This window comes from Sceloporus occidentalis, unplaced genomic scaffold (genome assembly GCF_023333645.1).
Source record: "Sceloporus occidentalis isolate IW3139 unplaced genomic scaffold, rSceOcc1.0.p SCAF_57, whole genome shotgun sequence".
NCBI classification, from domain to species: domain Eukaryota; kingdom Metazoa; phylum Chordata; class Lepidosauria; order Squamata; family Phrynosomatidae; genus Sceloporus; species Sceloporus occidentalis.
Window position 1 is genome coordinate 3,706,944 of NW_028317037.1, and position 13,709 is coordinate 3,720,652.

The 13,709-nt window shown below is 43.7% G+C and overlaps 2 protein-coding genes and 1 long non-coding RNA gene across 3 annotated transcripts in view; 1 reads left to right on the forward strand and 2 right to left on the reverse strand.

The window, feature by feature from the left end:
* The window catches only part of LOC149287725 (uncharacterized), a 415,509-nt gene that overhangs the window by 79,450 nt on the left and 322,350 nt on the right, over nucleotides 1-13,709 (reverse strand). The window lies entirely within an intron of this gene.
* LOC149287727 (uncharacterized) overlaps nucleotides 1-13,709 on the forward strand; it is a 253,773-nt gene that overhangs the window by 27,852 nt on the left and 212,212 nt on the right. The window lies entirely within an intron of this gene.
* On the reverse strand, nucleotides 1,447-5,092 carry LOC149287729 (uncharacterized). The gene is made up of 2 exons (XM_089492506.1): nucleotides 4,948-5,092; nucleotides 1,447-2,711 (listed from the first exon to the last, which is right to left on the reverse strand). Exons 1-2 carry the CDS (start codon nucleotides 4,979-4,981, stop codon nucleotides 1,726-1,728), a joined length of 1,020 nt encoding a protein of 339 aa, XP_089348632.1. The 5' UTR covers nucleotides 4,982-5,092; the 3' UTR covers nucleotides 1,447-1,725.

Genomic DNA, 13,709 nt, shown 5'->3' on the forward strand with positions numbered 1-13,709 from the left:
AAGTACCTGGGCCTCAAGGAATCCCTTGAGGAGGGGGCAGGGAAGGGAGAGGAGGAAGAGGAGGACTGCCTTTCTTTGGGGGAGGAGATCAGGGTTTCCTTCCTTCTTACAACCCCCAACTCTCCCCTCCCGAAGACCCTGCAGCCAAATCTTTGAACGAACGAGGGCTCTCCCCACTTCCCTCCTTCAGAGCAGGCTGTGAGGGTGGCAGGTTCAGAGGCTGAGACTTTGCATGCACATTTGCCACCAAAGGCCCCTCCTGACCATGCGCAGGGACTGCAAGGACCATGCTGCTGCTGCCGCTTACTTCACTGTCGGCCTTTGGAAGAAAGGAAGGAGCCCTGGTGGCGCAGTGTTTAAATCCCTGTACTGCAAAACCATAAGGTTGTGAGTTCAATACCTGTGAAAGGGTTCAAGCTTGACTCAGGCTTGCATCCTTTTGAGGTCGCTAAAATGAGTACCCAGATTTTGGGGGAGCAATTAGCTTATCATTGGAAACCGCTCAGACACTGTTAGTTCAGTATGAAGCGGTATATAACTGACGCTGTATGTTTTTTGTTTGTTCCAGAATGGAACCCAAGCTGCGGAGCTGGACTCAGGAGGGAAAGGCTGGGAAGGCTCTGCTTTGTACATATAGCTCTGATGTCTGTCTGTCTGTCTGTGTGTCTATAAATATGTGTGTGTTTGCCTCTGTTCTTATGGCTGGGAATGGAGCTGAGGGCTGAGGAGAGAAGAAAGGGTCAATTTTGTGCAAATGCAGAACTTCTGTGCATCAATGAGTCCAGTGTGTTGAAACAACAAAGAACTTTATTAAGAACACATAGTCAGAAATTTGGTGTTTAAGCCAGTACTGCCCCCCCCCAATCCAATGAATACATTACAACCCCCAAACCTAAAACTCCACTCTCTTCTAATCCTAGCCCCCACCTCCAATTCCCACAGTCTATGCCCCACAGATAACAAGGCCCCCTTTGCCGTTCCCAGAAACTAGCCCTTTCTCTTAATGCCGGCCTCCAACTTTCTTCAGCAAACATCCCACACATAGCAAAAACTATCATTCCCATATCTATTCTAGACAGCTGCAACAAATCCCAGCCCCCCATCTAGCTAACCTATACCACAACCCATAATCCTTAGCCAAGTTTATAACCCAAACCAATGATCTATACTAATAGCAATTAAAACGTAAACTTAACAAAATATAACTTTAAAACATAAACAGACATATGGACAGACAAACCTTACAAACAAAATCATGAGGGCCTTTTCACGGCTGCATTGAAAATATATTTTCTTTTAAAAAATTATTGAACATTCATTAAAAATACATACAAAACAAAACATTAGTACACACTTAAACATATTTACACAATATACAAAGAATATATATATATATATATATATATATATATATGAAAAAAGCCAAGTAAGTTTCTGTATCTCTAAACTATGTATACTTCCTAGATGGTGTCTAAACTTCTTAAATTTTCATTTCTTCTAGTATCCTGTTTTAATCTTTCAGCAAAGAAAAATAGAGCTAGATAAACAAAAAACCAATCTCCATTTTTACTTGGTTCTTGTTTCTACTCTTTAAGAGAAGAGGAGATTAATTCATCCTAATTTATATATGTTTTGATAGTTGATTTGAATTGAAAAATCAAGAAAAGAACCTTTTTTTCTGAAAATATATTTTCTGTATTCCTTCTTTACAAAAATAATATTAGTTCACTGCTGGGATTTTTTTGGCTTCTCTCCTGTGTGGACTCTCTGATGTCTCACTAGGTGTGACTTCGAAGCAAAACCTTTTCCACAATGCTGGCATTTGTATGGCTTCTCTCCTGTGTGGATCCTGTGATGTTTCAAAAGGTGTGACATCTGAGAAAAACCTTTCGCACAATGCTGGCATTTGTATGGCTTCTCTCCTGTGTGGACTCTCTGATGTGTCATTAGGACTGACCTCTGAGAAAAACCTTTTCCACAATGCTGGCATTTGTATGGCTTTTCTCCTGTGTAGACTCTCTGATGTGTCATTAGGACTGACCTCTGAGAAAAACCTTTCGCACAATGCTGGCATTTGTATGGCTTCTCTCCTGTGTGGACTCTCTGATGTGTCATTAGGACTGACCTCTGAGAAAAACCTTTTCCACAACGCTGGCATTTGTATGGCTTCTCTCCTGTGTGGACTCTCTGATGCCTCACTTGGACTGACTTCGAAGAAAAACCTTTCCCACAATGCTGGCATTTATATGGCTTCCCTCCTGTGTGGACTCTCTGATGTGTCACTAGGTTTGACTTCAAAGAAAAACATTTTCCACAATGCTGGCATTTGTATGGCTTCTCTCCTGTGTGGACTCTCTGATGTGTCATTAGGACTGACCTCCGAGAAAAACCTTTTCCACAACGCTGGCATTTGTATGGCTTCTCTCCTGTGTGGACTCTCTGATGCCTCACTTGGACTGACTTCAAAGAAAAACATTTCCCACAATGCTGGCATTTGTATGGCTTCTCTCCTGTGTGGACTCTCCGATGTGTCACTAGGTTTGACTTCTGAGGAAAAGATTTCCCACAATGCTGGCATTTGTATGGCTTCCCTCCTGTGTGGACTCTCTGATGTCTCACTAAGTGTGACTTCGTAGAAAAACATTTCCCACAATGCTGGCATTTATGTGACTTCTCTCTTGTGTGGACTCTCTCTTGACTCACAAGTTCTTCTGTAATAAAGGACAATGACAGATAATTGAAAATCAGAGTTACGAGAGAAAGGTGTTATCTCCAGATTTAGCCCCCATTTAACCTTCCCTATTTGACAATAAATTAATAAAGTTGGTATGAGTGACCCAAGCATGATCTTGTTCCAGATACCCTAAATCCATGGAACAATTGTATCCTTACTCATAGCAGCTAGCAAAGAAGAGACTGGATGGGGACTGCCTTGAGGGAATCAGTGGAAGCCGATAGTCAAAGGACTGTTGAAAAAATATTCCATTAAAAAATGTGCACTTTGATTGACAGTTGGCATCATATCCTGTGAGACTGCCATAGAGTACAGAGTCAGAGCCCAAGGCATGATGCAAACCAACTGCAGAGGTCTAAACAGAGATCTGTTTAAATTTTTGAAGGGATGTCATACAGAGGAGGGAGCAAGCTTGTTTTCTGCTGCTCCAGAGACTAGAACCCGGAACAATGAATGCAAGCTACAGCAAAAGAGATTCCACTTCAACATTTGGAAGAACTTCCTGATAGTAAGGGCTGTCTGACAATGGAACACACTCCTTCCTCGAAGTGTAGTGGAATTTCCCTCCTTGGAGGTCTTTAAGCAGAGGCTTGATGGCCATCTGTCGGGGATGCTTTGATTTGAATTTGCTGCATGGCAGAATGGGGTTGGACTGGATGGCTCTTGCGGTCTCTTCCAACTCTATGATTCTATCTTGAAATAATTATGACATAGAGTCAGTCTACTGTTTTAAGTCTATATTTCTCAAAATTATTTGGGACAATTTTTACCTGCAAGGTTTAGTATTTCATTTTATGAACTGATGTTTACCCTTATTGGTAGAATGCAATTTACTTATTGTGATGCTTTGTAATACTTGTTTTTACTTTGTTTATTTTTTTAAGCTGGCCATGTGCCGTAATAAATTATTCATTTATTCATTTGTATTATTTTGTAACTCAAGATAAAGAACCTCCAAGGACTTGAATGAAATCTACTGTGTCTGTGACTTATTTTTAAGTGTGGAAAGTGGTCTGTGTATTGCCAATACCTATCAATGGATATTTGCTTCCATACTCTGCCATGTTATTGTTGAGCTGCATCTGGGAGCGTCACCCTCAGATTGTAGTGTACATTGGATTGTGAACGCGATCGAAATTCAGAGCCAACAAGGACCTGAGAGGAGGTGTGGTAATCCCTTTTGTCTGAGGTATTTGCATCAAACACCCACTGCATTCAATTCGTGTTCACGCCATTCTTTCCCCACCCAGGAAATATTCTAAAGAGATATAAATCTTTCTGAACCCTCAGTTTCTGCCCCAAGAACCAATTTCAGTATAAATATCAGGCCCAACTTGCTGTTCTTCAGTGTCAGTCCAGTTACAGACAGACACTCTGTTTGTTTTCAATCCACTCACCAACCCCAATTGTCGCAGGAACTACTGACCTCTCCTCATTCCAAATCCTCAACAATTGGAATAAAGCTCTGGATAGGTAATAGATACCTTTAACAAAGCCTTACATCTATTCACCACTCCCACCTTTGTTACCTAGATCTTGTGTGTTCGCATGAACACTTATATGTAGTATGTGTGTCTGTGTATTTTGCTTTCCACCTAAATAAAACACAAAAACCTATTTAAAATACCTCTGACGTACTGTTTGATTCAGGACCTGCTATAGCTGGGCTGGATCCAGAGGTCACTGTTGCCCCATTAAAACTATCTCGTTCTATTGAGCGAAGAACCAAATTCCTCTAAAAGCATAGCACTTGCGGGTGTCCTCCCCAGACTCCAGCATTTTGGGAAACAAAGGGCCTCTTGAATCAATCATGGAGCTAAGAAGCTCAGGATGGAAAAGAAACATTAAAGAAAAAGCAGATTTTGTGTCCCCCTTTCCTCCCTCCATAGATATTACTCATAACTGATCATAGAATCATAGTATCGTAGAGTTGGAAGAGACCACAAGGGCCATAGAGTCCAACCCTCTGCCATGCAGGAACTCTCAATCAAAGCATCCCCAAAAGATGTTGATCCAGTCTCTGTTTAAAGACCTCCAAGGAGGGATACTCCACTACACTCCGAGAAAAGAATGTGTTCCACTATCAAACAGCCCTTGCTGTCTGGAAGTTGCTTTGATTCTATAATTCTAAAGTGGAAACAAAGCACTCTGACAGTGAATGGTGAAAGGGCCCTCGGTCTTCACAGGAAGGGCAATGGATTCAGGTTCCTTACCCACAAAGGCCACATTCTCATAATTCTCCATCATCACAGAACTGTATGTAAGTTTCTGCTTCTTTGTCAACAGTTTCCATTCCTCCTCGGTGAAATATACTGCTACATCCGCAAAGGTCACCTGCAACAGAAAATAGCCTTATCCAGAGAGTAACTAAGCAAAAGGGGAGGAAAGCACATGGTGCATCGCAAATATTATTTCAACACTTCAGAATTCAGTCCAGGAAATAAACTTTAAATTCTGCAAGAAAGCAAAAAGCTACAGCCTTTGAGATCCAGTTGGTCTCGAATCCTTTCAATATAATATACAATATAATAAACAATAAAATTTAGACCATTTCTGAGATATTACTGATTCATTGGGATACTGATTACCCCAACATATAAAGTACATTTAGTCACCAAGGAATTATAGTGAATTTAGCCATCTCTCTCCTAATTTCAAAAACAGTTCTGGGGAGTCCTCTGGGCTTGAGGGCCACTGGGCCCATCCCCAATTTAGGTTCAGAGAAATTCTTCCATATCCCTCAGCATTTCACAGATGGGGAAAGCAAGACACATATGGACAAGCAACACCAGAAGGGGGTCAAGATGGCCAAAGTTGTTAATGATGAAGTTTGCACAAGCGAGGAAGGGCACAGCAGTTTGCATTTGCTTCCAACTCCTGGCAAGACCCTGCCCCTTTCTCTCCTCCCCTCTCCCTCTTTTGAGTTGATGCGCTGCACATGTTTTTTGAACTTGGAACACATTTTGCAGTAACTGAAGTGAACTAAGGAGAAGAGGGAAAGTGGGAGCAGGAGAGAGAAATGGGTCATTTTCAAAGCCCCTGAAAAAATAAGGTGACAGAGGATTAAGCAGGATTCCCTCTGGCAAACTGGGACAGTTGTTCTCCGCTTGCTTTCATGAGCCAGCCCAGCAGTGACCCAGATGAAACTAATAGTCAGGATGGCAATTTACCAAAGAGTTGTTGCACCTCGGCAGCCTCTTCTTCTTGGAGCTCAACTCCCCCCGCTTGGCCTCTGTGTCAGTCATCAGGTAGGCAGGGGGTTCCTGGTGGGCCTGCACTTTGGTCACTTCCAGCAAAAGATACCGCAAAGCAGTGTACAGGGGGGCCAAGATGAAGTTCTGAGAAAAGAAACCAGGGTTAGGCTTGGTTTGGAAAGAAACCCTGCAGCACTCAAAGTCACAAAGATCGGCATCCTGCTGGTGACATATGCAGGTGACATATGCCTCCTTTGGGCCAATTGAGAGGTGGGCATCTCTTCCTCCCTCTGCACCAAACAAAGCCCTTTGGACCTTGCATAGACTCACAGCAGCTCCCCTACACAACAGTTACTCCATACCTTGTTAGATTAGCTGGGGATCAGGGGATGGGAAATTGGAAAAGGCTCTGGTTATGTCCCCATAGCTAGATGTGAAATGAGGGCATCATCTGCTGAAACCTGCAAAGGTCCCCAGTGACCCTCAGAAGAAAATGTCTTTGTTTTGCTTCTGGCTACAGAAACACAGCTGGATGCATCTCCAACACCTTACACCAAACACTCTCACCAGGCATGGAATGGTCATGCGTTATGGCTTCCACAACTCGATGATAATACCTGGGTCAGTGAATGGCCAGTTGTAGCCTATTCCACCTGGAGCAACACTGGAGCATAGAGGGTTCTGCTGGGTCAGGCTGTCTGGCCTGATGGCCCCTCATTCTCCCAGTGGCCAAACCAGTTGCCGTCCATCCCCCAGGGAGGCCCTCAGTCAGGCAGGGCAGGAAAGGATCTCTCTCTTCTCTGGTTGCCCCCCTTCCATGGGATCCAGCCCTCCTCCCCAATTCCCATGGCAGCCTTCTGCATGTAGAGAAGTCACAATTCTGAAAGTGTCTTTGCCCACATAGAGATTGCCCATTTTCCACACTATTGCCTGGCCATGTTGGCTTGGGAATGTCCTGTTCTTGCCACATAGAATCATAGAATCGTAGAGTTGGAAGAGACCCCAAGGGCCATCCAGTCCAACCCCATTCTGCCATGCAGGAACTCTCAATCAAAGCATCCCCAACAGATGGCTATCCAGGCTCTGCTTGAAGACCAAGGAAGGAGATTTGACTACACTCCAAGGAAGGAGTCTGTTTCAATGTTGAATAGCCCTTACTGTCTGGAAGTTTCTCCTAATGTTGAGGTGGAATCTCTTTTCCTGGAGCTTGCATCCATTGTTCCGGTTTCTAGTCTCTGGAGCAGCAGAAAACAAGCTTGCTCCCTCCTTTATATGACATCCCTTCAAAAATTTAAACAGATCTATCATATCACCTCTTAACTTTCTCTTCTCCAAGCTAAACATCCCCACCTCCCTAAGTCATTCCTCATAAGGCATGGTTTCCAGACCCTTCACCATTTTAGTCGCCCTCTATGATTATATGATTTATATCCCAGGTGGAGAAATTCTGGCCCCTGGGCTGGATAAGACCTGTATTACTTTATGGATCTGATCCACAACCTCCCCTCATTTCGACCCCTTTTTCATTTAGACACTGGTGAAAATAATCATTTCATTTTTCCAAATGAGACAAATCTCTGAGTTTAACTGCTGTGTTAATAATAATAATAATAATAATAATAATAATAAATGTATGTATTTACCACCTTTCCAAAAAGATCTGAGCGGTTTAAAAACTGACAATTACAAATTGTGTGTGTTTGTGTGTGTCAGTCGTAGCAGTTGCATGAAGTATGCACCTCCTCCCTCTGCTTGCTAAAGCCACCCAGAAATTGAGGCATGTACATTTGTGTGCATTGTTTCTGAACGTATCTATTATCAGTATCACAATTTCTTCACTTTTCCTTGTATATTTTTAAAAAATATGCACACTGCTGAATATGTTGCACTTATACAACAAAAATCTATAAATGTATAAGTTTATGAGTGAAGATTGCATCCTGGATTATGCTCATTTTGGGAAGTGAAGACATAAGTAAATTTATTATATAAACCCAGTGAAACAAATACCTCACAAAACTCTAGTAAACACCACATACACACACAGTCCCCATAAAACGGACTCCCTGGCGCACTGTGTCTCTGGGGTCTGGAAATTTCACTTCCACCTTTTGGGAAGACAATGCTGCCAGAGATTGAATTTGGGGCTTTATGCCTGCAAAGCATGGGCTCACTCTCTCAGCTGCAGCCCTTCCACACAATCCTGGACTGAAACATTTAAACAAAGGTCCTCTTTCAGCTCCAGGAATAAAGGCCTACCTTCAGTACAAAGACCCTGATTCCTGCAGCCCCAGAAAGGCCTCTCCTTCAGTCCTTTATGGCCAGAGCTTCCCTGGGTAAGAGGCCGTCTCCTCAGCCGTAGAGAAGGGTTGCTCTGAGTGCGAAGGAGGAGGAAGTCCACAGGGCTGAGGGAGGGAAGGCAATGGGAAAAGGTCAGTGCCAATGGCCATGGAGGGCAGAAGGTGACAATGCCTAGGAAACTCCTCTGAGTCCCAGCCATTCTAGGAATGAGTGGCAGGAGTAAGTCTAGGGGGCTGAGGGGGTCTCCTTTCCCAAAGGGGGAGGCAAGGACCGGTGGGACCCTCCCCAGCTAGGGCCCAAAGGGAGGGTCTCTTTCCCAACTCTCTCTTCCAGCCCCCAAAGCCCAGGCTCCCCACTGGCCCTGAGTCCCCTGCCTCCTCTTCCTCAGACCCCCACAGACCCCTTCCTTCCTTCCTTCCTTCCTTCCTTCCTTCCTTCCTCCCGAAATGGAGGGCCAGAGGCACAAAGGGACACACTTCCTTCCTTTTGGCCCTAGGTGCCTGGCCTCCTTCTGACTCTAGAGCCTCAGGAGAGAAAGAGGAGCCTCTGTTCAACTGAGGCCTCAGAGAAGGTTCCGGAACAATATTCCCCACAGTCACAAGCAGCACAAAATGGCTGCCAGAAAACAAAATGGCTGCCTCTGCCTCAGTGCTTGGCAGTTGGCAGTTTGAGACCTTCAGTGAACCCAAATGGAGGATGAAAGGGCCTCAAAGTCAGAAGGGACCCCAAACAGGATTTCTGATCCTAAAGAAATGTTTTCATGATGGCACCCGATGGCTGTGAGAACACAAAAAGTCCCCAAACAGGGTTTCGAAACCTTAACAACACCTAAACATTTTCCTGATGCTATTGAAAGGAGGAACCTGATCCCCTCCTTAATTACCATCAATAGTGAGAGATATTAATATTGATATTAAGAGTGCCCATCGTCCACAACCCAGCTCAGGTCTTGACCGCTCAGGGAGGCCAGTCCAGCTGCAGGTGGCCCTCCGTCCGTCCTCCTTTCCTTCTGCATTCATCCTCTTTTCCCCATCATCAGCCCCTTTCCCAAGAAGGCTGCATCCGCACTATAGAAATAAGGCACTTTGACACCGCTTTAACCGCTCAGTGCTATGGAATTCTGGGATTTTACATTTGGGACACATAGCCTTCCCTGCCAGAGAGCTCTCATGCCACAAGAAACTACAAATCCCAGGATTCCATACAATGGAACCAGGATAGTCAAAGTGGTTTCGAATTGGATTATTTCTCTAGTGCAGATAAAGCCTAAGTCAGTTGTAAAAGGATAGAGACACCCAAGTCGAATTTTTATCCTGTTAAAAAGGGTTTTGATTTTTAAAAATATAAGCAGGTTGTTTTTCTGACTAATCCTTATTCTTGTTGTTGTTTGTTTGTATGTTTGTCTTGGTCATATGAGTTATTCTGATCTGCCTCGTTCCTTCTCCCCTGAAAATTTCTCAATAAGGAAACTGGGGAGACTTTTAAAACCTCCCAAAGGAGCCGCTTTTGGCCTTTTTTGCAGCACTAGACTCCTCTTAGAAGCCAAAGCCCAACATTTGTGAAGAAGAAGAAGAAGAAGGCTTACATTAAAACTATCCTCCCATTTCTCATCCCTTTTAAAACCCTTGTTCCCCAGAAGGAGCAGAGCTGTGTAATAAGAAAACCCTCTCAGAAAAGAGACACAAATGGCACACAAAGGGACACACTTCCTTCCTTTTGGCCCAAGGAGCCTGGCCTCCTTCTGACTCTGGAGCCTCAGGAGAGAAAGAGAGGCCTATGTTCAACTCAGAGAAGGTTCCGGAACATTATTACCCACAGTCACAAATAGCACACAAAATGACCTCCGGAACACAAAATGGCTGCCTCTGCCTGAGTAGTAGATACTCTAAGGAGATGATTATAATAAATAACAAAATATAACTGAAATATAAGCCATACAAGATATTAAGAGTCTTGCAGGTACAATATTTGTAAGTATATAATATTGAATTCATAAAAGCTATTAAAACAATAAATAGACCCAAGCGTCCAATTCTGAGACTAACTTCCAAGATCCTCTCTTTAACTCTCTCTCTCGATCTCCAACCGACACAATTCCCCCAACTGTCTCTTGGTCTCTCAGGCCTTATATCTCCTTCTCACGGAAGCTTCCAGAAGAACCTTTATCTTGCTCTCTGATTGGTCAAGAGAGCCTTCCGTAGCAGTGATGTCATTCTGCATTTGCATAAACCTCCCTTTTCTGCCTGAAGAAGACCTCCATTGACTGGAGCCCAGTCATTACACTTTCCCAAGGCAAGGCTTGCACCTATTTCCAATGTTGTTCTTGGTGTCTGCCTCACAGTTGTTTCCAGGTCTTATGGTGACCTTATGGGAGTCTCTGAAGGGGTTTTCTTGGCAGGTTCCTTCAGAGTGGGTTTCCCATGGCCATCCTCTGAGGCTGAGAGAGTGAGACTTATCATCATCATCATCATCATCATCATCATCATCATCATCGTTTATTTCTATAGCGCTGTAAATGTACACAGTGCTGTACATACAAATGATCAAGTCAATAAAAATAAAACCTGACAATCTACAAAACATGTATAAAACAATAGGCAATAATATAAAATAGAATTGGTTAAAATAAGCATCAACATCAACATGAGGGACGTTTTTGCCATGCTTCTGGGAAGTGAGCGGAGGACACCTCATCTTATGGCATTATATTGACCCAGGTGTCCCAGAAAACATGGCGGAAGTGCCCCTCGCATCCCAAGATCACGAAAAGACCCCAGACATTTTTGACCGCTGTGGGTTACAGAGAAGTCCCTGATGCATGGAGCCGTGGGTCATGCTTTGCCCACCACATTTTAACCTGAAAGGGAAGCCCAGGGTGGGATGGGAGAATCTGGTGCCACTTTTAAGGCATGTATTATTTAAGCATGAGCTGTTTTACATCATTTCAAATGTGTATTTTTATTTCTTGCAACATAGTAGGGCCCAAGACAGTTCACCAATGCTCCCAGAAAGGGATTTCGGAGAGGACTATTTTGGGTTCTTGGTGGGAACAAGCAGCTGTATTCCATGGGCACAAAAGGAAGGTCCCAGAAGGTCCAATGCTTCATACAGCAACTCCTTCCCAACTGTAGAGGCCCTGCTCCTAGGTCTCTGGCCTCTCAGCCTGGACAGGCATGGCTTCTTTTCCAGGGAGCTCTCCATTCGGCCTCCCTCTCTCCTCTCCCAAAATGGAGGACAAAAGAAGGTTCTGGCTACTAGGGTTGCCATAACTCTCTTCCACAAAACTCCAGACGCAAGTCTACAAAAGCATATACTACAACTTTTTTCACTCAGTTAGTCTCAAAGGTGGTACAAGATCCCTTAGGATACTGATATTCCTGAATAACATGGCTTATGGTTGAATCTGCACTGCAGAATTCATGCAGTTTGACATCGCTTTAACTGCCATTTCTCAGTGCTATGGGATTCTGAGATTTGTAGTCTGTTTTCACACCAGAGCTCACTGAGATTGGCTCACAAACCTACAGATCCCAGATTTCCATAGAATTGAGCCATGGTAGTTAAAGCAGTGTTGAAGTGCACTATTTCTGTAATGCAAATTGAACCTATGTCTCTGAATCCTAGCCCCTTGGAAGAGACCTTCGCAAAGGTGAGTCGAGTCCCCCCTTGACTTTTATGGGGCAGAGAGGAGGGAGGGAGAAAAGCCCCAAACAGCCATGAGACGAAGAGGGATTCCTACTCTAGGGATCATATCCAGAGGTTGCCATGCTGGCCGGACCATACAGCAAACCACAATAACACCCACAATCCACAAAACAGGGATACCTTTAGTGGCCAACCAAAATGCACAAAATAGATAAAACAAGCTTTTGAAGCTCAACTGGCTTCTTCATTGGGAAAAAGCATTAAACATCAAACAGGAGAAAGGTATCACTGTTTTGTGGATTTTGGAGGTTATTGTTTGCAGTGTGGCCTAAATACCTTCTCCTGGATATGCTTTCTAGATTTCAAGATTCTGTACTTTTTTTAACTTTATTGGTAAAAGGGGAAAAAAAACCTATGGGACCAACAACAATAACACAGATACAATTAAAAGACTTGACAAATACAAATATTCACAAGTGACAAAACTTGTAAAACATACTAAATGACATCCAAACTCACCATACATCCAACCTCAGATTCCACAACAAACAAACTAAAAGACTTCCAAAGTGTATGTTCTTTGCTGTGTCTGTTTTCTTTTTATCCGTTGTATGCCCTTCAGTCTTCCTTCCTTTTTTGATATAGTCCTTATCCCAGTCTTCTATCAATCTATACATTTTAGTTTTGTTTTGTTTCTGTAAGATCCTTGTGAGTTTATCTGCTTCCAATGCATCAAATAGTCCTAACAGCCTTCCTCTACTTCAAGAACTTTCCTTTGTCTCCATTCTTTTGCTAGGGTCATCCTTGCTGTTTTTGCTAGGGTCATCCTTGCTGTTTTTGCTAGGGTCATCCTTGCTGTTGTGTCACACCTTCCCCCGTTAATCACTGGGCAGTGAATCCTATCTTTCCCATGGCTCCCCACATTTCTCCTAACCTGATCCCCATTCGGCCTCTCCCTGTCTCCCTGCTTCCCTTCCTCTGTTCCCTCTGGAACTGCCGCTCTGCTGCCCCTAAAGCAACAGCAATTCATGACCTTTTTCTCTCTAAATCCTTTAACCTCCTCGTTCTCACAGAAACCTGGCTCCCAGCCCATGATACTACAACCTCCGCTGCCCTTTCTTTTGGTGGTCTCTCCTTCACCCACTCCAGCCGCCCTGAGGGTCGAGGAGGAGGGGTTGGTATCTTACTATCTAACTCCTGCCAGTTTCAAGTTCTATCTTCCCCACCAGCTATCATTCCTCTTCTTTTGAGTTTCATCCTATTAGACTCTTTTCTCCTCTACAGCTCCGTGTTGCAGTTATCTATCGCCCTCCTGGTTCTGCCACCCAGTTCCTCTCAGACTTCGAATCATGGCTGACATTCTTTCTTTCAGATTCAGTCCCCACTTTGATCCTAGGTGACTTTAATATCCATGTTGATGATTCCAATAACCCAACAACATCTCGCTTTAACTCTCTCCTGGCTTCTTTTGGCCTCCAACCACACTCCAACTCTTCAACTCATTCTCTTGGTCACTGTCTTGACCTGGTTCTTGCTGCAAACTGCGCCATTTCTGACTACCTGGCACCTGACTTTCCACTTTCTGACCATCATTTAATCTCCTTTCCTCTAGATGGATTAGGGGGGGAAATAGACAACTTAGCTAAAGAGATATCAGGAGTGAAAGTGGAGGTCGAGGAAGTATTAGAAAGAACGGAAAGTCTGGAAAAAAACAGAAGAATTGGAAAAGGCTCAATTAAGGGAACAACAGAGTAATCTTCTGCAGCAGGTCAGATATAGGGAAAGGGCAATTAAAATTAGGGAAAGTAAAGAACAAGACAAACAAATATATGACA